General features: G+C 32.6%; 3 protein-coding genes across 12 annotated transcripts; all 3 read right to left on the bottom strand.

Annotated features, from left to right (window-relative positions):
* Positions 1 to 2,580: 2,580 nt before the first annotated feature.
* Positions 2,581 to 4,575, bottom strand: LOC131624195 (uncharacterized). Of its 7 annotated transcripts, none has more exons than XR_009290531.1 (7): positions 4,377 to 4,575; positions 4,232 to 4,293; positions 4,020 to 4,138; positions 3,679 to 3,760; positions 3,484 to 3,579; positions 3,290 to 3,389; positions 2,581 to 3,169 (listed from the first exon to the last, which is right to left on the bottom strand). XR_009290531.1 is itself a non-coding variant. In XM_058895159.1 (5 exons), the coding sequence occupies exons 1-4, from the start codon at positions 4,094 to 4,096 to the stop codon at positions 3,291 to 3,293; spliced, it is 354 nt and encodes a 117-aa protein (XP_058751142.1). In that variant the 5' UTR covers positions 4,097 to 4,208; the 3' UTR covers positions 2,584 to 3,169; position 3,290. The 7 variants fall into 7 exon arrangements, 1 of the variants encoding a protein (XP_058751142.1); XR_009290530.1 differs by having other exon boundaries at positions 4,232 to 4,284; positions 4,377 to 4,574; XR_009290533.1 differs by lacking the exon at positions 4,232 to 4,293 and having other exon boundaries at positions 2,582 to 3,169; positions 4,020 to 4,117; positions 4,377 to 4,570.
* A 2,229-nt stretch (positions 4,576 to 6,804) lies between these two features.
* Positions 6,805 to 8,616, bottom strand: LOC131624218 (uncharacterized). The gene is made up of 2 exons (XM_058895180.1): positions 7,615 to 8,616; positions 6,805 to 7,533 (listed from the first exon to the last, which is right to left on the bottom strand). The coding sequence occupies exons 1-2, from the start codon at positions 7,936 to 7,938 to the stop codon at positions 7,429 to 7,431; spliced, it is 429 nt and encodes a 142-aa protein (XP_058751163.1). The 5' UTR covers positions 7,939 to 8,616; the 3' UTR covers positions 6,805 to 7,428.
* A 1,167-nt stretch (positions 8,617 to 9,783) lies between these two features.
* Positions 9,784 to 24,491, bottom strand: LOC131645007 (uncharacterized). Of its 4 annotated transcripts, none has more exons than XM_058915660.1 (3): positions 24,284 to 24,491; positions 24,082 to 24,179; positions 9,784 to 20,129 (listed from the first exon to the last, which is right to left on the bottom strand). In XM_058915660.1, exon 3 carries the CDS (start codon positions 15,390 to 15,392, stop codon positions 14,397 to 14,399), a length of 996 nt encoding a protein of 331 aa, XP_058771643.1. In that variant the 5' UTR covers positions 15,393 to 20,129; positions 24,082 to 24,179; positions 24,284 to 24,491; the 3' UTR covers positions 9,784 to 14,396. The 4 variants fall into 4 exon arrangements, with proteins under 4 accessions (XP_058771643.1, XP_058771644.1, XP_058771645.1 ...); XM_058915661.1 differs by having other exon boundaries at positions 24,082 to 24,186; XM_058915662.1 differs by lacking the exon at positions 9,784 to 20,129 and adding an exon at positions 20,136 to 23,889.
* Between the last annotated feature and the right edge of the window lie 564 nt (positions 24,492 to 25,055).

The raw sequence follows: 25,055 nt of genomic DNA on the forward strand, positions 1-25,055 counted from the left end.
TGGGAGGTGGCCAAAAAAATTTTCTTTCTTATTAATAGCATTACAATGAGAAATTAGAAATAGTTAATTTTTTATACATGACATTTGTTGTTGGTAGAAGTAATATCAATTTTAAATTAAATTTGGTCAACCACAACTGCATCAAAAGGTTTTGATAAGCAAACACGATGGTAAGATCAAAAACACCGTGTAGTAAGGATTCCCCGTGCAAGAAAAATGATGAGAAGGTTAGAAAGCATACATGTAGCTATATAGGTGCAAGAACCATTATTTATTGGTTTTGTTTCTCTTTGAAGCAGTGTTTTAAAAACCGGACCGGACCGGCCAGTCGGACCGGTTGAACCGGGAACCGGCCAGGTAACCGGTTTGGTTCAATAGCTGGATCGGGAATGTTATTGAACTGGTGTGAACCGGTCCAAACCGGTGTAACCTCTAAAACTGGGAAAACCGGCGATTTTTATGAGCCGGTGATTTAAATGCATTTTTTTATTTTAAAAAATTAAAACAATGTCATTTTGACTATTTTAATTAAAAATTAAAATAAATAAATAAAATAAAATATAAAAAAATGATTGTAGATGCGGTTGATTTTGTTAGAGATGATTTTGATATTGAAGAAGGAGATCCAACATTGAAACAATTTTTCTTTTATTGAAATTAAATTTAGTAGACAATGGAATTATTTTGTTATAAATTATTCAATTAAATTATGTTGCGATTAAACTTTTGTTTATATTTTATAATTATGTACTATTTGATTGTGTGTGGTGTGATACCATGTATAAAATTTGAATTTAAATTATAAACTTGTGAATTCTTTTATAATATGATATTTTCAAAAAATATAAGTACTAGTTATATTTTGTAAGGACTGAATCATACGGTTTGACAGATTTTATACCTATATAATTTTGTTATAACGACCGGTCTATTCAACCGGGTTATCCTGTTTAACCCGGTTTAGTCATGCGGTTCGACCAGTGACCAAGTGGTTCGACCAATAAACCAGTGACCCAATACCCTCACCAGTTTAATGTCCGGTTCGATTGTTAAAACACTGCTTTGAAATCTCATTGAATATTTTATAAATATGATTTGTTTATATAGCTCATTTATACAAGACTTATTGTTATCTTAAATACGCAATTGATGTTGTAATGATATGGGCTTTGAACTAAGAAACTTTGTTATGGGAGGTTGTTATCTATTCAGAAGATTAAGGTTTGAAAAGGAAATTCTTAAATATATGGCACCTATCTGAAACGAATATATATCAGGATATATAGTTTAATTTGATTTATTAAGTAGCATCACTATTATAATCATATTATAAAAAATATACCTGCACTCTGATCTATGTAATGTTGTTTGCTTTACTCTTTAGTACTTGAGCTTGTCTTTGTGATCAGAATATTTGTATAACTTTAAAAAATATAAATGGATATTTAGAACAATCTGACATAAATAAATAAATAAATATACACACGAATATTTAGAATAATCTCACTTATGTGTCAACCATCTTCTTTGTATTTGTGTATTTTGTTTGATCACCATCTAATGAATTCATATAATATACTATTTTTCTTATAGGATTAATCGCAACCAACAACCAGTGTCCACTGTTACATAAAACAAAAGTTTAGATGAAAATTTTCCACACAACGTCCAAAAATGAAAAAATTATAACAAATGAAGTTAGAATGAAAATCTAACCCAGTACCAGTATTACATGGTAAAAGAAATAACTTTTATGTATCTTTGTTGGCCACAAATGCACCGACTAAATACTCTTTGGTTGGATTTAGATCTTGATCGATTAACCGTGCATTGATACAGGTTGGATATAAAAAATAAAATCTTTTTGTCAATTATACAAAAGATAATAATCAGTACAAACATGGCATGCTACAAGTTTGCATATATAACCAATCTACCAGCCCTAGTTCAAATAAGCCATCCATTTACCTAAGGCTGCTATAACATGAACTAGTTCCTAATTCGAACATTACATCAACTAAAGTGTATTCATAATTCTAAACAACTCACTAAATGACCACTCATGTTCAAATAACAGATACAACAATGCCAATTCAAAGTTCTTCAAACATGAAAGTTATGATCCAACTATGTGTAAGATTCTTTAGGAAGGTCACATAATTATTGGACAACATCTATCACAGTTGGACAGCCACTATCACAGTTGGACAGCAACTACAGGAGCCGGAGACTCAACCACTGACTTAGCTAGGCAGCAGCCATATTTATTGTGCCTCAGCAATGGTTATAAATTAAAACCAAGAGTGCAAGAACACTACTAAAAGTACAAGAAGTGATACTCTAAAATAAAAACCAAATTTGTGATTTGCAATTATATAAATGAAATGTAGATGCTGGTTATGTTACATTTTTCTCTTGGTACATGAGAAACTTTAAATTGTCAACACCAAAATTATCTTAGATACACTATGCTCAAGTACAATCTATAGACCTACTAGCTTAGGAAGCCAAAAGAGCGTTGAAGTAATTTTCAAAGTATAAAATGGTATTATATGATAGATATAGAACTACTAAGTTGATATTAGAGAATTTTGATTCCTATTATAGCATTCAAGGTCAAATAAAACAAACTCCTTAAGAATCTTTTCTATACTATATGTAAAAGCGCTGTTATGTGTCCCCTTTATGTAGCGCTTTGACTTTAAAAGAGCTTTCTTATGAACCACTTTAGACAGCGCTTTAGAAAGTACCCCTTTAGCAGCGCTTTCCCACTTTAGGCAGCGTTTTCCCCACTTCAGACAGTGCTTTTCTCTTTAAGCACTGCCAAATGTTCACTAAATTTTTTAAATATAACTTATTTTCACTTACAGAAAGCGCTATCCAATATATACAATAAATTTTCACCAGATTTTGCACCAAGTTTTAACCCCATTTTGCACCAGATTTGGTAGCTTCAATCCAATAATTATTCACCAAAGTTACATATACAAAAAATCTACATATATATAATTGATGATATATACAACAACAACTTGAAAATTGATGATACAACTAGAAAATTCTAAAATGCTAAATTGATGTTAAATCTACATATTACTATCTTTGAGAGTTTCTAAAAAACAATAACAATAAACTTGTTAGCTCTATCTTCTACAGCTGCACCTATAACCTGAAACAAAACCAAAAGATCGAAATTCATACCATGATACAACAAAACTTTATTCAAATTTATACTCGAAACTCGAAAGTTATATTCAAAATTCTCATCAATGAAAGAAAGACAATATACCTTATAAAATTCTCAACTCCATAATGAATTGACAACATTCCTCCATAAGTTCATCCAATTGATCTTTTGAGTAATGAGCACACTTGAATTCGTCAAAGTACTACATAATAATATAACATAGTATGTGATTTAAGTAAAACACTATGTCATTTTATGAGAAATATTAAAATAATTCCTAGGTTAGAAATCCATACCGTGGATGGAATCTCTATTCGATCCAAAAGAAGAGTTTCTTTCATAAACCTCAAGATGAAATAACCGCAATCTATACCATTACGCTGACGATGACACTACACATGGAAAGAAAATACAAATATATATCATGATTTATCCCTTAACTTGTTTTATCAAGTATCATCACTAATATAATTAAAATTGTGAAAATATACCTGCACTCTGATCCATGTAATGTTGTTGGCTCTACTCTTTGGTACTTGAATATCTCTTAGTGGTTGAAAAGTTTGTAGAACGCTATAATAAAATATAAACTACTGTTTAGATTGTCAACACCAAAATTATCTTAGAAACATTATGGTCAAGTACAATATATAGACAGACTAGCTTAGGAAGCCAAAAGAGTGTTAAAGTAATTTTTAGAGTATAAAATGTTATTATATGATAAATATAGAACTGCTAAGCTAATATTAGAGAATTATGATTCCTATTATAACATTCGAGGTCAAATAAAACAAACTCCTCAAAAGTCTTTTCTATACTATAGACAACATACCCTATATGTTTAATCAAGAAAATCATAGTTGGTATAATTGTGATTTCTTGAATCTTGTCAAAATAATCACATGCCATTCTCTTATAAGTTTCTACAGTCTGAAATCTTCAACACTTGCACTAAAAAGGGGAAAAGTAATCACATCATGTTAGTGAATGTGTCAATATGAAAAAGAAAATAGTCTTTAAAGAACAAACTAAAAATCAACTCACCATAAAGATATTTGTATTCCAATTCAAAAGCAGAAAAATAGCTAAAATCAACCCTACAAATACTTAACATCACAGGGAGTTGTAGATCAAATTCTTATAAATAAAACATTAGAAGAGAAAGCATAGAGCATATATGAAAGTTTACCTTTTTATGGAAACAAATGAAGGAATGAATTATGCAGAGAAGCAAGTGGAAAATCTTAGATCTAGAATCTATTCTCGGGTTTATTTGGTTGTGTTGCTTCCTTCGGTTACTCACTCACACTATTTAATAAGTGGTTGGTGAGAGTGCTATATAACTAGCTTCTCTGGCTGATTTTAATTGTGTTTCCTTGGTTAACTCTCTCATTCACTTTAATATTTGGTTGGTGAGAGTGTATTTATATAATTGCAACATTTGCCCCAAAAATATTAAATGTAGGTTCTTAATTCAATCTAACAGTTACTCTTTCACCTTCTTTTCTATAATTTAGATCCTCATTTTATTTGTTATAAAATTAAATCAAATTACAGTTTTGGTCCCCCTGTTTTAGGTTTTTCACGATTTTGGTCCCCCTATTTTCTTTTTAGACAGTTTTGGTCCCTCATCCCATGAACAGTACATGTCCGTACATGAACAGTACATGTCCGTACATCAACAGTGCATGAACAATTGCATCAAAATTGGGATGGGGGACCAAAACTGTTTAAAAAGAAAATAGAGGGACCAAAATCGTGGAAAACCCAAAACAGAGGGACCAAAACTGTAATTTAGCCAAACTTGAATTGACCCAAATTTTTAATTAATTAAAGATTATAAGTTTGAGAGATTTAATCAAAATAAATTGGACTTCAAACTAAAATTCCAAAATTCCAAAAATAAATAAGAAAAATAAAATTTTAATATTAATAATAGTAAAACTAATGACTATTTTACAATTATTATTTGAGATGAAATATTAACAATATCAATTGAAGTTTCATAGCTAAAATTTAATACTAAATTGGCATATATTGTCAATTTATTATTGTAAATTGATCTAACAATCTGGCACTTTCCAGCGAGTATTTCAATTATGAAAGTTGGTAATTATGAGAGTTGATACAAGTAAATGAAGACTGTTTTTTGTTATCAAGATCTTTGGGATGTTGTGAAAGAAGTGGTAGCACCGCTTGCAGAAAATACAATGGATGAACAAAAAGCTACACATAAAGAATTGAAGAAGATGAATTATATGGCTCTCTTTATAATTCATCAATGTCTGAGTCGAGATAATTTTGAAAAGCTTAGTTATGTTGAATATGCAAAAGAAGCTTGTGAGATTTTTGAAAAGCCTTTTGGAGCAACAGCCGGAAGCAAGTGCCATGGAGAAAATAGTTCTATAATAATGAAGCAAGGGAGCATGTTGCTCATTTACTTATGAGATACATGGTTTTTGTGGTAGCTCTTTGCAGGACCCTTTGGGTTGCGTCTACATAAATTCTTCAAATTGTCTTTTTAAATCTGTTGTCTCAACTATAACTTTATCTGCACGAGCATTAGCTAATGCAGCCTCTTCATGTGTTTTAGAAGCCTTGGCTTTAGCCGTCTCAATGGTTTCGCTATCCGCTTCTCTATTTGGGTTTGAAACGGTCACTTATTTCAAGTAAGATACTCCATATTGTACGTTAACCGTCATTCGGGCAGTTTCGTAACACCGGTCTCGTGACTTACCGCCGACAACTTCTTTTCATAATTGTAGCTTTTGTGACCCATCCACATTATTATTATTTTGTGTGGCTTGTATCAAATGATTCACATAATCTTCTTGTACAACACAAGATAATAATCAGTATTAACATGTAATGCTACAAGTTTGCATATATAATCAATCCACCAACCATAATTCAAAACTATTGCAAGTTAATGCGTGGTTTTTTTTATTTCATTTATGACAGAGTAATTATTAATTAATACTATTAGTTATTCTTCAAATCTGATAAACAAAAAATTTACACATTTGAATATACGGACACTAAAGCTATTAACTTAAAATGTCTTCATTTCTAAAATTGAATTTATGGTATATATTTTGTCAAACTTTTGAATTCCTATCATTTGGAAATTTATGGTATTAACTTTAATTTATTCTAACTAAATGTTATAAGAGTTTGATGAACAACAAATTTATTTATGTTATAAGAATTTTTGGTAACCTAACATTATCCAAGTTCCCCTTAGCTCGTTATGAACACTAAAATAGTCATATAAAAATAGAACAGCTATTAACACAATATACAAAGCGCCGCCAAAAAAAAGGTGGGACGGACAAGCCCGTAAATTGAAATGGGCATAAAAGTCAAGCCCACCACGCCAAGGTGGTGGGTTGGCGGGCGGCGGGCTTGCCCGCCTATTTGTTTATTTATTATTTTATCATTTTTTAATAGATTTTTTACATTTTAATTAGATTTTTCACATGGTTTTAAGAACAATTTTTTATAAAGCATTTTTTATAAATTTTACTTAAAAATATTGCATATATTCACAAATAAATGTATAAAATAAAACCATCAAAAATTACAATGAGTAGAATTAACTTAAAAAATAGCTGATTTTGACAGAGCGGCGAGTTTTGGCGGGCAGGGGACTTTGACGGGCGGCGGGTTTTTGCGTGGCGGGCTATGGCGGACGGCGGGCCTAAAATGTCAATCCAAGCCGTCACTTTTTGGTGGGTGCCTGGGCTGGCCCAGCGCGCCACGAACCGTTTTGCCACCTCTAAATATATATACTACACTTTCTCATTTAAAGCACTTTGCATATACAAAAGTTGATACATACAAATGGACTATGTTTATTTTTATTAACAAAATATAAAGACTTTTATGTATCTGTTAAAATATAAGACTTGTACAATGGTATAAATCATAATAAGGGGAGTTGAGTAGTGTATAGTTTTTAATGCTAAGTACCCTAAAAACCCTATAATTAATTGTTTTTATCTCTAATGAGAAGTAAAATTAACCAATCGTTAATTGGTTCAGTGGTGATTGACGCTGAATTTGGTAGGGAGGACTATGGTTCGATCCACGCAACTACGATCAAAAGGGGACTAGAACCACTTGATGTCAGAACTGACCCCCGAACCGGACTATACCGGTAGTGATAAACAAAAAAAAAAGAGAAGTAAAATTAACGAGAGGTCAAAATTAAACCAAAGAGAAGAAATAATAATATCATCTTACTTGAGTATCTCTAGCACGGTCGTCGCAATTCTCTCCATCTCTTCCCCGGTAAGTCCTCTTGGAAGCTCTTGCATTAATGGAGTTCTTCTCTTAGCCACAACCTAATACACATAGAACTCCAATAAAAATATAACAAAATCAAGAATATAATTTAAAAAAGTAGTGACATGAAAATATATTACCATCCGATCAACATGATCAGTAATACTAATGCTTCCGACTCTATGATTAGCAGCTCCCTTTTCTGATGCTCTACGCTGCTTTGCTTTTTCAGATTTTTTCTTAAACTCATCTGATTTCAAATAAACAAGCATTTCATTAAACACATTTTCATCCATCCATGAAGGTCTGATACCTCTTTCTTCATATCCAAGCCTGGCACGCCTAAGCATGTCTGAAAGTCGTGTTGATGCTCTTTTCCTAAAGATAATCTCAACCAGTTCATCATCTAGTGTGTGCCATACACACTTCTCCTGCAATATAGATAATCTCAACCAGTTCATCATCTAGTGTGTGCCATACACACTTCTCCAGTTCATCATCTCGGTTTTTTGAGGCGAACTGACTCCTTACTCTTTTTTATTTGATTTTTTATATTTTTGCAAAAGTCGCCACCGACTTTTATTTTATCCAAATAGGAAAGACATAAAAGAACAGGAAAGACCTTTTGACAGATTTTGGGTTCGGGGGGTTGGTTATACAAAGGGAAGGTTTTAAGCACCCTTTGTATCCATGGTTATCCATAGGCTCTTAATTTTGCTTAGATCACTTTTTCCTTGTTTGATTTTGTTTGCTTGAAAAGTGGGTGTGGGTGTGTGTTGGAAAATGTTTTGACTTCGTAATAATCCTTGGCAGATGTATACAAATATCATTTTTTGAATGGTTTGACTTTGTAATAATCCTTGGCGGATGCCTACAAAGTTTTATCTTTTGAAATTTGTTTTTTGTGAAAACAGTGATTGAAAGTTTTGATTGAAAACAGTTTTGAAATTGATTTGAAAACAGAAGAAGTGAAGATGGACACTCGGTCACATAGGTCTGAAGAGTTTCACCGGGAATAATGCCCTTCAAATACCAGATGAAAGTTTTGAAAATAGATGAGAAGTTTTGAAAATACGTTGTTTATAAATGAAAGGTGTTTGAGCAAGCAATTAGGAGTTACCTACTCTCAATTTATAAGATCTTTCCTACACATTTAATACTTTTCTTAAATGATGGTATGATTAAAAAAAAAAGTAATAAGAGGGAAAACCATAGAGGTGCAAGTGTGCAAAGTGCTTTTTTTTTTAAGTTTTATCTTGATTATTAATGTTTTAGCTCAAAGGTAAAAATATGGTCCAAGTGGACAAAAGGAAGATGACGGAAACATAAACAATGCGTCCAAATGGACAAAGAAAAAATAGCGGAAGCATAAATAATATGTCCAAATGGACAAAGAGAAAATAGCGGAAACATAAATAATATGTCCAAATGGACAAAGAAAAATAGCGGAAACATAAATAATATGTCCAAATGGACAAAGAAAAAATAGCGGAAACATAAATAATATGTCCAAATGGACAAAGAAAAAAAATAGCGGAAACATAAATAATATGTCCAAATGGACAAAGAGAAAATGACATAAACATAAATAATACGTCCAAATGGACAAAGAGAAAATAACAGAAACATAAATAATACGTCCAAATGGACAAAAAGAAAATAACAGAAACATAAATAATACGTCCAAATGGACAAAGAGAAAATAACAGAAACATAAATAATATGTCAAAATGGACAAAGAAAAAATAACATAAACATAAATAATACGAATGATAAAATAAAGCATAAAACAAGAAATATAAAGAACAATATAATAAAATGCGGAAATTAAAGTCAATTGTTAGTATGTTAGCACGCGAATCATCTTGAAGCTAGTCAAGTATATCCACGATGTTAGTGAAGATCGATGGTGAGTGAATGATGATCTCGGATTTAAAGTTAATGAAAATTTATCAGAAACTTGATAGAATCATAGCGACTACACGATAAATTTCCAAAAGTCTTAAATCAACTGCATACAATCTCTGCCATATTTGATCTTTTATTCCAATTCGGGACAAAGAAAAAGATAAGAAATAATATCAAATAATATACCAAAATAAATATAAAACAAATTAAACTTAATTCATTTTTTTTTGTGATTTTTTTGGAATTGATTTTAAGTTAATTAACAAGCTAATTAAATAAATAATTATACAAATAATTAAACTTAACAAGAAAAATATTATTTTTTATGTCAAAAATTAGATTATAAAAATATAAACCTAAATCTCAAAAGGAAAATATTTTTGGAGTTTTTTGATCGGTTGAAAATAATTAAAAAGCTATATTTACATAATTACTAATTAATTAAGCAAAATAAATTAATTATGAAAAGAAATAAAATATTTTTATGTTAAAAATTAAATAAACATTTTATCAACTTAAAACTAAAATTAAAACTTTTTTTTGAGAAATTGAAAATATGCATAAATATGGAGTTTTTAATTCATGAACTCCTAACACTACTACATATTAAAAATTACACTGTACTTACTCTATGATGTCCCAAGAGTGGAATAGAGTGATTGAAATTGATTGAAGGTGGCTATTTGAATGAGCCTTGATTTTTTACAAGTTTCTTGAAACTTTTGAAAAATATAAACTTAAGCTATGACTTTGTGGTGATTGTTGTTGTTGTTGTGTTCCTCCTCTTTTTTTTCCTCTTGAATGAAGCAAATGAAGCTCTATTTATAGGCAAAGAGTTTGATCTTGGAGGCCAAGCAAGTGGAAATTGTCATGATTAATTTTGTGGAAAAAGAATGGAATATTCTTTTATGCTAGGTTAAAAAACTTAACCATGGTTTAATCACTCAAGTATTATTCTCTTCAATCTTGCAATAATATCTTAGATGCTTGGAATATGTCATTGCTTGCATCACATGAGAACTTTGATAATATCTTTGAATTATCTCACTTTAAGTAAATTTTAAATGAATAAAATTTAATCAAAAAATGAAATAAAATGTCATGAACCATGAATAGATTGTGAATGTCTTTAAACATATGAGAATCAAGATTGAATCACAAAAGATTTGGCCTTTTTGAAAAAAAAAACATGTTTTAGTCATTACTTGTTTCATGCATTTTCCAAAAAAAAGACGAACTTCATCAAGGCATATCTCCCTCAATTTTGATCCTATGAAAGTGTTCTTGTACTTTTTGGAAAGCCCAAGATGTCCTCTACAAGCCACCTTGGAAACGTTTTTGCATTTGGAGAAGTTATCTTGATGATATGGGCTTTGACAAAAAATCCTTTTGTTGACTTTGAAAATGACCTGTAATGTTTTGGCTTATATCTCTTAGGCGGAAGCATTTCTTGACCTCGGAACCAACATCAAAGTTGTAGAGAATTGAATTTCCTTGAGAATGAGCTTTGGTTGGAATTTTTCTGATGAACGAGGAGAGAGTTATGGCTGGTCAAAGTTCAGTTGACTTTTAGGTAAAAAACTCTAATTTTGCAATTTTGAGTTTTGTTGATTTCTGAACTTTTCTTGATGAATTATGATCAATACTTGATCAAATGATGAATATTACTTCAAATAATTGATGTTGACCAAAAATCTTGATTTTTGACTGCAGTTGACTTTTTTCAGATGAACAACGGTTTTGCGATCTTTCAATGAATCAAGGTCTTCTCCTCCGTTGAATGACATGAATGGAATATAATGTTGATATGAAGGCCTTTGAATCATATTTTGAGTCTTGGAATCATCTCCTGATTAAAAGTCAATCCTCTGGTGAAATTAGGTCAAAACCCTAATTTGGCGCTTCAGGCGATCTGGAGAGTTGTCTGCCTTAAACTGAGCCATCATTGGACTTGAATATTGATTGAAGGAACCTTTGAGTCTTGGGAGAATGTTGAACCTATTGTGGGCCTCAAAACCCTAATTTCTTCAGCTTTCTTTTGATCATTCTCCTATTTTTGACACACAAGCAACAAACTTTTTTTTTTATATATTTTTGTTAGTAAATAAAAATATGCATGATGATAAATGATAATGATAATGATCATGATACTTAGAAAAATGATGGGATCTCAGAGGTCTAAAATTGGGTTGCAACAGATGCCCCTATTTAAGTTTCTTCTATCCGGAGATTGTAAGATTGGAAATCTTCGTTTCGATGTGATTGAAGAGACTTAAATATATATATATATATATATATATAAAACACAATTTTTGAACCTGAGATGCAATGTAATGCTTATGATTATGAATGCATATGTTTTCCACAAGATGGAAACAGGACACCACAGGGGAGAAGTAAACAGACTCCGCTGGGGAAAAGGTATGCGTCATCCAGTAATAGAATCCGACTTCACAAAAGAAAGAAACAGTCAACAGAAGCTTTCAAGAGTAAAACGTGAAAGGAACTTTGGACAAGAAATCAACAGAGACGTTCAGAAAGAAAAATCTCTGGAACCCACATCAGAAATAATTCAAGAGTAAAATATGAATGAATTTGGAAAGGAGTATAAATTGACAGAGGCATTCAAGAGTAAAACATGATTGAACGTCATCACAGGCAATCAAGACTAAAACATGATTGAATAGTGTCAAAAGCAATCAAGAGTAAACCATGATTGGATAACATCATAGGCAATCAAGAGTAAAACATGATTGAATAGTATCAAAAGAAATCAAGAGTAAACCATGATTGGATAACATCAAAGGTCATCAAGAGTAAAACATGATTGAACAACATCAAGGGTAAAACATGATTGAGACACCAACCGAGAGTAAAGCACGATCAAACAACATCAAGAGTAAAACATGATTGAGACACCAACCGAGAGTAAAGCACGATCAAACAACATCAAGAGTAAAACATGATTGAATATAAATAAAGATCAATCAAGAGTAAAGCGTGATTGAATAATATTAAAGGTCAATGCCAAGTAAGTTGGACTTTGATCTCAAGGTAAGATGTTGATAACAACAAGACTTGGAAAAATATAAATGAGCACGAGTTTGTTTCTATACATGATGTTAAATTTTTCTATGCATGATGAATGCTCAATGCAATGTAGTTATTTATGACAACTGGGATTTACTCTTTTGTGAGGCAAGATTGGAGCTTTGATTCCTTAACACGGGAACTCTGAAAACTCTGCTTGGAAAGAAGATGCTTGAACAAACTTCTTGTCACACTGACAACTGTATTAAACAAATGATCCTGTGAGAAGGATTGATAAACTGTGCTTGGGGATTGCTGAAGAAGATTGCCCCTGATTGAATAATTGTTGCATGTTAACTGATCATGGCTTCAGTTGAACTATGTTGGGGATGAACTGATCACAGATTCAACTCTTGAAATGAATGTTGGGAAGACTTGCCATAGTATACATCTTGCAGAGGATATTCGGATCAACAAATCTTGATTAAACATCTGAACAACAGAATCTTGAAGGAATGTGCCCTTGACAGGATCACTGATCAAGTTTCTCAACTGTTTGAACTTCCTTGAAGATGAGTGCTTACTTGCAAATAAAATGTTCATTCAAGAATGGTAATTTTAATGCAATGCTCAAAACATATTTTTGAAATTAAAGTCACTTTTAGAATGATGTTATATATGTGTAAAGCAAATGGAATCACTGGTCAAAACATAAAGGTTAAGACAATCAACGTGAAAGATAAAGCAAAGATATGGTATCAACATAAATGATTGGTAAATCTCTTGGGAGTCAGCTTACGCAACCTTGTTGTAGTATGCTTTCAAAATAAACCTTGCTTCAATTAGGACTTTTGAAGGTTGTAATGTGGTCAGGTTCATGGTTTAAAAAAACAAAAGGTATAAGGCTCAAAATTTTTGTAACCCACCCCATCTTCGTGATGATCTTCTGTCCTTAACTCAGTTAATTAAAAATATGCATTCAGGTACCAAGAGACTTTTGGAATTTTACCTGTTGTAATGATGATAGTTCACAAGCCAAGAAAACTTAGAGATGGCAGTCACTTTTTCCTTTTGATAGTCACAACATTTTGTGGTTCAAGAATTTATTGACTTGTCTCTCATTTTTTCATCTTTTGATATCCCTAACTTTTGCCTGAACTGTTTATTTTGAACTTACAGTCAGTGGGATGCCTTAATTTTGCCTAAGTCATTTCTTGATTTTGACTTAGCAGGCTTTTTATTTTATTTTATTTTTTTATACTTTTTTTGAAAGATAGTGACTATCCTGCTTAATGATTATAATGAACCATCATCGACTTTTGCTTGGCGTCTCCAACATTTCTTTGATGTATGCGGAGGAAAGCTTGTGATTAAAACACTTGTTGAAAGGTGTATTGAATGATTCTCTTAAAATAGAATGCACAACCAAATTAACTGGGAACTACCCTGCCCCGGGTTAAAATGTGGGTTATTTCGTATAGAAAGAAACACCAACTTCTAGGCTCAAAGGGTTGACGAGGGATTAACTTCCTTATTTCTCCAGTGTTTAGGAATTGAAGGAATGCTTGTACATCGTCAACAAAGTTTTTATTTGAAAGCATACAATTCAACAACCTGGGTATTTCGTTGTCATCATCCTCCCTCCAATCTTTGCATAAAACACAAGTTTGATAGAGAAAGCAAAATAGAATTTTTTTTGTAAAAGAAGCATAAACACAGACATAGTAGATGAAAATGAATTCAAACATACGATGCTCATTTCATTAAAACTAACATTCAGGAATAAACAAAGTTTAAAGCAAACAATACAACTGAGGAAATGCAAACAGTAAGGAAACATGGCCTAGTGACTAATCAATGACGAGGATGAGCTGTCCTGTCTTGATACACTGGCTTTAGGGAGATAATTGTCTCTGACCCGTTTTCAGCCATTCTGATTCGGCAAAGGATTAGTGACAACATTGGGACCAACATTGTTAAAAGATTACATCTTTGATGTAATCAACTCTTGAACTCTGGCCTTCAAAGGGAAACATCTTTCTAAATCATGGCCCGCTGCCCCTTGATGGAAAGGACAATAAAGATCAGACCTAAAACCTTCTGGAAGAGGATTCCGAGGAGGAGGCATAGATCTTGTTGTGATCAACCCTTTATGAACCAATGCAGGATATAATTCAGTATAAGTCATAGGGATGGGGTCAAAGTCAACCCTATTACGAATCTGATTTTGGTTAGCAACCTCATGTCGAGGAGCTTGAACTCGCACAGGAGCAACAGCAGCCACATAAGATTGATCACCATTATGAGGTCTATGACGAGATCTTCTGTCTTCCAACACAGCATTCGTCTCATTTCTCTTCTGGAAGTTTCCATAAGGCTTTCTCGCCCCACTAGAGGATTCAATAACATGAGTAACTTTCCCATTCTTGATTCCTTGTTCAAGTCTCTGACCAATGGTCACCAAGTCTGTGAAGTTGGAAGACACACTACCGATCATCTTCTCCCAGAAGAAAGGTGAGAGAGTATCCATAAACATGCCTGTTAGTTCCTTTTCAACTAAAGGTGGCTCTACTTGAGAAGCAAGCTCTCTCCAGCGTTGAGTGTATTCCTTGAAAGACTCTTTCTCTTTCTGGGACATGCTTTGTAGTTGTCGGCGATCAGGTGCCATGTCCAAATTATACTTATATTGCTTCATGAAAGCATCAGTTAGGTCTTGGAAACAATGAATACGACTCCTCTCGAGTCCCATATACCATTTTAGCGAAACTCCGCTGAAACTATCTTGAAAAAAATGGATGAGCAGTTTGTCATTTTGAGTATAAGCAGCCATTTTCCGATAGTACATGATCAAATGGCTTTTTAGACAGGTGTTCCCTTTGTATTTCTCAAATTCAGGAGTCTTGAATTTTGCAGGCATGACAAAATCAGAAACCAAACACATATTCTTAGCAGCAACCCCAAAGTAATTATTGCCTTCCATGGCTCTCAATCGCTTCTCCAAAGTCTGATACTATTCTTTGACATCTTCAATATCTCCAGCATCCCCTTGGCTTCCATTTTGGGAATTGGCAGCTTGGTATTCAAATAGAGGATTCTCATAAGCATGCTGAGCAACAGTATGCACAATGGGCTGAGATTCAGTCATGATAGGAGCACAAATAACTGGGTTTGAAGTTTGACCCATCACAGGTCGTGATGATTGACCAATACCAGGAGTCTTCTCATAGGGAGGAGTAAAATCAGGTGGCAAACCAAACTCAGGCCATGTTGAAGGTGGTGTTTGAGTGGGTTGAGGGTCAACATCAGCACTTGGGACTTCAACAATGACAGTCTTCTGAGGCGGTTCCCCTCTAGCAATCAAAACTTGCAGCATTTCAGTGAGCTTGGTCATACTTGACTTCAAATCCTCTATTTACATTCTGACCTCTACGTTATGTTGCTCTTGATACTCCATTCTTTACCTGACGTTGGCTCTAGTTCCGTACTTGTGTGAGGGAATCAGCTTGACGGTAGACAGACAATCTATGAAGATGGAGACAGACAAGGATAAGTTTCATGGGTAACCTGGATGTATGTATGCATAATGCATGAATGCCACATATACAGACATGGTAGCATAAACATGGTGCACATAAGATAGGTTCAAAAGTTCAACGTCACGAGCATGAGGTCAAAGAACCAAACATGGGATAGTACTAGGGGTTAATCACCAGCACAACATGTTCTACTGATACGTCAGAGTCCACATTCTTCTTTCGGATATTACCGGCTTGCACAACTGAACTTGTGAGCCAATAATATTCTCAAGAACAACTCATCTGTGTGTGATTACCCGCATGACAACTAATCCAAGCCTACACCTGAATAGTTTCTGCATCACAACCTAATAAGGCCAGGATGGGATAATGGGTTCTACGGCCAACTCAGCTTCTACAGCTCAATGAAAGCAATAATGTTTTCGCAACTGAACTTGCTAAACATATACTACCAGCAAGGAACCTCCACTGAGCAGAAGGATTCTCATGACAGCTTGTTAAGGACTGAACTCCTTGTATGCCATACATGACTATACCCTCCACCTAATTTTTATGTGTACTTAATCCGGGTTAGGATTTGTCCATAATGTATCTCAAGTGACGGAACCACACATATATCCAAAATAGCAAAAAATAACAAAATAAATAAGTATAAGCAAATATTAAAGTGATCAAAAACTCTAAGGTAACCCCTCTTTGAAAAATATTTTTCAGTCCCCAGCAGAGTTGCCAGTTTTGTAAACTCGGTTTTTTTAGGCGAACTGACTCCTTACTCTTTTTTTATTGATTTTTTTATATTTTTGCAAGAGTCGCCACCGACTTTTATTTTATCCAAATAGGAAAGGCATAAAAGAACAGGAAAGACCTTTTGACAGATTTTGGGTTCGGGGGGTTGGTTATACAAAGGGAAGGTTTTAAGCACCCTTTGTATCCATGGTTATCCATGGGCTCTTAATTTTGCTTAGATGACTTTTTGCCTTGTTTGATTTTGTTTGCTTGAAAAGTGGGTGTGGGTGTGTGTTGGAAAATGTTTTGACTTTGTAATAATCCTTGGCGGATGTATACAAATATCATTTTTTGAATGGTTTGACTTTGTAATAATCCTTGGCGGATGCCTACAAAGTTTTATCTTTTGAAATTTGTTTTTTGTGAAAACAGTGATTGAAAGTTTTGATTGAAAACAGTTTTGAAATTGATTTGAAAACAGAAGAAGTGAAGATGGACACTCGGTCACATAGGTCTGAAGAGTTTCACCGGGAATAATGCCCTTCAAATACCAGATGAAAGTTTTGAAAATAGATGAGAAGTTTTGAAAATACGTTGTTTATAAATGAAAGGTGTTTGAGCAAGCAATTAGGAGTTACCTACTCTCAATTTATAAGATCTTTCCTACGCATTTAATACTTTTCTTAAATGATGGTATGATTAAAAAAAAGTAATAAGAGGGAAAACCATAGAGGTGCAAATGTGCAAAGTGCTTTTTTTAAGTTTTATCTTGATTATTAATGTTTTAGCTCAAAGGTAAAAATATGGTCCAAGTGGACAAAAGGAAGATGACGGAAACATAAATAATGCGTCCAAATGAAAAAAGAAAAAATAGCGGAAGCATAAATAATATGTCCAAATGGACAAAGAGAAAATAGCGGAAACATAAATAATATGTCCAAATGGACAAAGAAAAATAGCGGAAACATAAATAATATGTCCAAATGGACAAAGAAAAAATAGCGGAAACATAAATAATATGTCCAAATGGACAAAGAAAAAAAATAGCGGAAACATAAATAATATGTCCAAATGGACAAAGAGAAAATGACATAAACATAAATAATACGTCCAAATGGACAAAGAGAAAATAACAGAAACATAAATAATACGTCTAAATGGACAAAAAGAAAATAACAGAAACATAAATAATACGTCCAAATGGACAAAGAGAAAATAACAGAAACATAAATAATATGTCCAAATGGACCAAGAGAAAATAACATAAACATAAATAATACGAATGATAAAATAAAGCATAAAACAAGAAATATAAAGAACAATATAATAAAATGCGGAAATTAAAGTCAATTGTTAGTATGTTAGCACGCGAATCATCTTGAAGCTAGTCAAGTATATCCACGATGTTAGTGAAGATCGATGGTTAGTGAATGATGATCTCGGATTTAAAGTTAATGAAAATTTATCAGATGCTTGATAGAATCATAGCGACTACACGATAAATTTCCAAAAGTCTTAAATCAACTGCATACAATCTCTGCCATATTTGATCTTTTATTCCAATTCGGGACAAAGAAAAAGATAAGAAATAATATCAAATAATATACAAAAATAAATATAAAACAAATTAAACTTAATTAATTTTTTTTGTGATTTTTTTGGAATTGATTTTAAGTTAATTAACAAGCTAATTAAACAAATAATTATACAAATAATTAAACTTAACAAGAAAAATATTATTTTTTATGTCAAAAATTAGATTATAAAAATATAAACCTAAATCTAAAAGGAAAATATTTCTGGAGTTTTTTGATTGGTTGAAAATAATTAAAAAGCTATATTTACATAATTACTAATTAATTAAGCAAAATAAATTAATTATGAAAAGAAATAAAATATTTTTATGTTAAAAATTAAATAAACATTTTATCAACTTAAAACTAAAATTAAAACATTTTTTTTTGAGAAATTGAAAATATGCATAAATATGGAGTTTTTAATTCATGAACTCCTAACACTACTACATATTAAAAATTACATTGTACTTACTCTATGATGTCCCAAGAGTGGAATAGAGTGATTGAAATTGATTGAAGGTGGCTATTTGAATGAGCCTTGATTTTTTACAAGTTTCTTGAAACTTTTGAAAAATATAAACTTAAGCTATGACTTTGTGGTGATTGTTGTTGTTGTTGTGTTCCTCCTCTTTTTTTCCTCTTGAATGAAGAAAATGAAGCTCTATTTATAGGCAAAGAGTTTGATCTTGGAGGCCAAGCAAGTGGAAATTGTCATGATTAATTTTGTGGAAAAAGAATGGAATATTCTTTTATGCTAGGTTAAAAAACTTAACCATGGTTTAGTCACTCAAGTATTATTCTCTTCAATCTTGCAATAATATCTTAGATGCTTGGAATATGTCATTGCTTGCATCACATGAGAATCTTTGATAATATCTATGAATTATCTCACTTTAATTAAATTTTAAATGAATAAAATTTAATCAAAAAATGAAATAAAATGTCATGAACCATGGATAGATTGTGAATGTCTTTAAACATATGAGAATCAAGATTGAATCACAAAAGATTTGGCCTTTTTGAAAAAAAAAACAAGTTTTAGTCATTACTTGTTTCATGCATTTTCCAAAAAAAAGACGAACTTCATCAAGGCATATCTCCGTCAATTTTGATCCTATGAAAGTGTTCTTGTACTTTTTGGAAAGCCCAAGATGTCCTCTACAAGCCACCTTGAAAGCGTTTTTGCATTTGGAGAAGTTATCTTGATGATATGGGCTTTGACAAAAAACTGCTTTTTGTTGACTTTGAAAATGACATGTAATGTTTTGGCTTATATCTCTTAGGTGGAAGCATTTCTTGACCTCGGACCCAATATAAAAGTTGTACAGAATTGAATTTCCTTGGGAATGAGCTTTGGTTGGAATTTTTCTGATGAACGAGGAGAAAGTTATGGTTGGTCAAAGTTCAGTTAACTTTTAGGTAAAAAACTCTAATTTTGCAATTTTGAGTTTTGTTAATTTCTGAAATTTTCTTGATGAATTATGATCAATACTTGATCAAATGATGAATATTACTTCAAATAATTGATGTTGACCAAAAATCTTGATTTTTTACTGTAGTTGACTTTTTTCAGATGAACAACTTTTTTGCGGTCTTCTCCTCCGTTGAATGACATGAATGGAATATAATGTTGATATGAAGGCCTTTGAATCATATTTTGAGTCTTGGAATCATCTCCTGATTAAAAGTCAATCCTCTGGTGAAATTAGGTCACAACCCTAATTTGGCGCTTCAGGCGATCTGGAGAGTTGTCTGCCTTAAACTGAGCCATCCTTGGGCTTGAATATTGATTGAAGGAACCTTTGAGTCTTGAGAGAATGTTGAACCTCTTGTGGGCCTCAAAACCCTAATTTCTTCAACTTTCTTTTGATCATTCTCCTGTTTTTGACACACAAGCAACAAACTTTTTTTTTATATTTTTGTTAGTAAATAAAAATATGCATGATGATAAATGATAATGATAATGATCATGATACTTAGAAAAATGATGGGATCTCAGAGGTCAAAAATTGGGGTGCAACAGATGCCCCTAATTAAGTTTCTTTTATCAGGAGATGTGAAGATTAGAACTCTTCGTTTCGACATGATTGAAGAGACTTAAATATATATCAAAACACAATTTTTGAACTTGAGATGCAATGTAATGCTTATGATTATGAATGCATATGATTTCCACGAGATGGAAACAGGACACCACAGGGGAGAAGTAAACAGACTCCGTTGGGGAAAAGTATGCGTCATCCAGGAATAGAATCGGACTTCACAAAAGAAAGAAACAGTCAATAGAAGCTTTCAAGAGTAAAACGTGAAAGGAACTTTGGACAAGAAATCAATAGAGACGTTCAGAAAGAAAAATCTCTGGAACCCACATCAGAAATAATTCAAGAGTAAAACATGAATGAATTTGGAAAGGAGTATAAATTGACAAAGGCATTCAAGAGTAAAACATGATTGAACATCATCACAGGCAATCAAGACTAAAACATGATTGAATAGTGTCAAAAGCAATCAAGAGTAAACCATGATTGGATAACATCATAGGCAATCAAGAGTAAAACATGATTGAATAGTATCAAAAGCAATCAAGAGTAAACCATGATTGGATAACATCAAAGGTCATCAAGAGTAAAACATGATTGAACAACATCAAGGGTAAAACATGATTGAGACACCAACCGAGAGTAAAGCACGATCAAACAACATCAAGAGTAAAACATGATTGAGACACCAACCGAGAGTAAAGCACGATCAAACAACATCAAGAGTAAAACATGATTGAATATAAATAAAGATCAATCAAGAGTAAAGCGTGATTGAATAATATTAAAGGTCAATGCCAAGTAAGTTGGACTTTGATCTCAAGGTAAGATGTTGATAACAACAAGACTTGGAAAAATATAAATGAGCACGAGTTTGTTTCTATGCATGATGTTAAATTTTTCTATGCATGATGAATGCTCAATGCAATGTAGTTATTTATGACAACTGGGATTGACTCTTTTGTGAGGCAAGATTGGAGCTTTGATTCCTTAACACGGGAACTCTGAAAACTCTACTTGGAAAGAAGATGCTTGAACAAACTTCTTGTCACACTAATAACTGTATTAAACAAATGATCCTGTGAGAAGGATTGATAAACTGTGCTTGGGGATTGCTGAAGAAGATTGCCCCTGATAAAATAATTGTTGCAAGTTAACTGATCATGGCTTCAGTTGAACTATGTTGGGGATGAACTGATCACGGATTCAACTCTAGAAATGAATGTTGGGAAGACTTGCCATAGTATACATCTTGCAGAGGATATTCTGATCAACAAATCTTGATTAAACATCTGAACAACAGGATCTTGAAGGAATGTGCCCTTGACAGGATCACTGAACAAGTTTCTCAACTGTTTGAACTTCCTAGAAGATGAGTGCTTACTTGCAAATAAAATGTTCATTCGAGAATGGTAATTTTAATGCAATGCTCAAAACATATTTTTGAAATTAAAGTCACTTTTAGAATGATGTTATATATGTGTAAAGCAAATGGAATCACTGGTCAAAACATAAAGGTTAAGACAATCAACGTGAAAGATAAAGCAAAGATATGGTATCAACATAAATGATTGGTAAATCTCTTGGGAGTCAGCTTACGCAACCTTGTTGTAGTATGCTTTCAAAATAAACCTTGCTTAAATTAGGGCTTTTGAAGGTTATAACGTGGTCAGGTTCATGGTTTAAAAAAACAAAAGGTATAAGGCTCAAAATTTTTGTAACCCACCCCATCTTCGTGATGATCTTCAGTCCTAAACTCAGTTAATTCAAAATATGCATTCAGGTACCAAGAGACTTTTGGAATTTTACCTGTTGTAATGATGATAGTTCACAAGCCAAGAAAACATAGAGATGGCAGTCACTTTTTCCTTTTGATAGTCACAACATTTTGTGGTTCAAGAATTTATTGACTTGTCTCTCATTTTTTCATCTTTTGATATCCCTAACTTTTGCCTGAACTGTTTATTTTGAACTTACAGTCAGCGGGATGCCTTAATTTTGCCTAAGCCATTTCTTGATTTTGACTTAGCAGGCTTTTCTTTGATTTTATTTTTTGATACTTTTTTTGAAAGATAGTGACTATCCTGCTTAATGATTATAATGAACCATCATCGACTTTTGCTTGGCGTCTCCAACATTTCTTTGATGTATGCGGAGGAAAGCTTGTGATTAAAACACTTGTTGTAAGGTGTATTGAATGATTCTCTTAAAATAGAATGCACAACCAAATTAACTGGGAACTACCCTGCCCAGGGTTAAAATGTGGGTTATTTCGTATAGAAAGAAACACCAACTTCTAGGCTCAAAGGGTTGACGAGGGATTAACTTCCTTATTTCTCCAGTGTTTAGGAATTGAAGGATTGCATGTACATCGTCAACAAAGTTTTTATTTGAAAGCATACAATTCAACAACCTGGGTATTTCGTTGTCATCATCCTCCCTCCAATCTTTGCATAAAACACAAGTTTGATAGAGAAAGCAAAATAGAAAAATTTTTTTATTTTTTATTTTGTAAAAGAAGCATAAACATAGACATAGTAGAAGAAAATGAATTCAAACATACGATGCTCATTTCATTAAAACTAACATTCAGGAATAAACAAAGTTTAAAAGCAAACAATACAACTAAGGAAATGCAAACAATAAGGAAACATGGCCTAGTGACTAATCAATGACGAGGATGAGCTGTCCTGTCTTGATACACTGGCTTTAGGGAGATAATTGTCTCTGACCCGTTTTCAGCCATTCTGATTCGGCAAAGGATTAGTGACAACATTGGGACCAACATTGTTAAAAGATAACATCTTTGATCTAATCAACTCTTGAACTCTGGCCTTCAAAGGGAAACATCTTTCTAAATCATGGCCCGCTGCCCCTTGATGGAAAGGACAATGAAGATCAGACCTAAAACCTTCTGGAAGAGGATTCCGAGGAGGAGGCATAGATCTTGTTGTGATCAACCCTTTATGAACCAATGCAGGATACAATTCAATATAAGTCATAGGGATGGGGTCAAAGTCAACCCTATTACGAATCTGATTTTGGTTAGCAACCTCAGGTCGAGGAGCTTGAACTCGCACAGGAGCAACAGCAGCCACATAAGGTTGATCACCATTATGAGGTCTATGACGAGATCTTCTGTCTTCCGACACAACATTCGTCTCATTTCTCTTCTGGATGTTTCCATAAGGCTTCCTCGCCCCACTAGAGGATTCAATAACATGAGTAACTTTCCCATTCTTGATTCCTTGTTCAAGTCTCTGACCAATGGTCACCAAGTCTGTGAAGTTGGAAGACACACTACCGATCATCTTCTCCCAGAAGAAAGGTGAGAGAGTATCCATAAACATGCATGTTAGTTCCTTTTCAACTAAAGGTGGCTCTACTTGAGAAGCAAGCTCTCTCCAGCATTGAGCGTATTCCTTGAAAGACTCTTTCTCTTTCTGGGACATGTTTTGTAGTTGTCGGCGATCAGGTGCCATGTCCAAATTATACTTATATTGCTTCATGAAAGCATCAGTTAGGTCTTGGAAACAATGAATACGACTCCTCTCGAGTCCCATATACCATTTTAGCGAAACTCCAAGACGATTTAGTAACTTGTAAAACAATAAAATGTTCACGGGTAAGCTTAAGAAGCTAAAAGAGTGTTGAAGTAATTTCTAAAGTATAAAATCTTTTTATATGATAAATATAGAAATGCTAAGCTAATATTAGAAATTAAGATTTCTATTATAACATTACAAGGTAAAATAAAATTAAAAATCTTTGCTATACTATAGACAACATACCTTATATATTTAATCAAAGAAATCATAGTTGGTATAATTGAAAATGATTGAGTCTGGTCAAAATAATCACATGCCATCCTCTTACAAGTTTCTACCGCCTGAAATCTTCAACACATGTTAGTGAATGTGTCAACAATGAAAAAGAAAACCAGTCTTTATATATATATGAAGGTGATAGAGAAGAGCATAGATGAAAGTTTACCTTTATAAATGAAGGAGTGAATTATGCAGAAAAGCAAATGGAAGAGCTTAGATCTAGAATCTCTTCTTATGGCTTCTTTCGTTGTGCTCCTACCTTAGGTCACTGTCTCACACTATTTAATATGTGGTTGGTGAGTGTATTATCTATTGGAACAGTGAGAGATAATGGCAGACAGCCATATGTTACGTGATTCTCATTGCTAGTGCCATTTATTTATTAATACTCCCATCAAATGAAAATGATACAACACCCACCGTTTCATTAGTACAAAAATATATATTTATTAAATTGATAAAAAAAATAATATGTATCTATAAAATTTTAAAATATCATAAATTTACATATTCATTCTTTAAATTTAAACTAGTAATAAACTCGTGTATACACACGGGTTCTGTTCGGTTACGCGCATTTGGATACATCATTTATTTTAAATAAAATGTTAAAAAAGAAAAAAAATATTTAGTTAAATAATTGATTATTTCGTAAATAAAAATATTTAGATCAATAATAGATTTTTTCCCATATACCATTTTTGAATCAAAAATATTTGATCATAAATACAATTTCTCGTATATAAAAATATTTAGATCAATAATAAAATTTTTCCCCAAATATTTAATTCAATAGTAGATTTTTTCCTGTATACCATTTTTGAATAAAAAATATTTGTGTCATAAATACAAATTTTCGTAAATAATAGATTTTTTTCGTATACAAATATTATTTTTGTTTAAGGTATCATTTACAAAAATATTTGGATCAATATTAA

Source organism: Vicia villosa, linkage group LG1, assembly GCF_029867415.1.
Source record: "Vicia villosa cultivar HV-30 ecotype Madison, WI linkage group LG1, Vvil1.0, whole genome shotgun sequence".
Taxonomy (NCBI): domain Eukaryota; kingdom Viridiplantae; phylum Streptophyta; class Magnoliopsida; order Fabales; family Fabaceae; genus Vicia; species Vicia villosa.

Excerpts from the sequence above, each read along its gene's own strand:
- LOC131624195 (XM_058895159.1), bottom strand. The coding sequence starts at position 4,096 with ATGGCATGTGATTATTTTGACAAGATTCAAGAAATCACAATTATACCA. Across the intron at positions 3,761-4,019 it reads TTCTTGATTAAACATATAGG|CGTTCTACAAACTTTTCAAC; the intron begins GTATGTTGTCTA and ends ATTTTATTATAG. Across the intron at positions 3,580-3,678 it reads TTACATGGATCAGAGTGCAG|TGTCATCGTCAGCGTAATGG; the intron begins GTATATTTTCAC and ends TTCCATGTGTAG.
- LOC131624218 (XM_058895180.1), bottom strand. The coding sequence starts at position 7,938 with ATGATGAACTGGTTGAGATTATCTATATTGCAGGAGAAGTGTGTATGG. Across the intron at positions 7,534-7,614 it reads CTGATCATGTTGATCGGATG|GTTGTGGCTAAGAGAAGAAC; the intron begins GTAATATATTTT and ends TATGTGTATTAG.
- LOC131645007 (XM_058915660.1), bottom strand. The coding sequence starts at position 15,392 with ATGGAAGGCAATAATTACTTTGGGGTTGCTGCTAAGAATATGTGTTTG.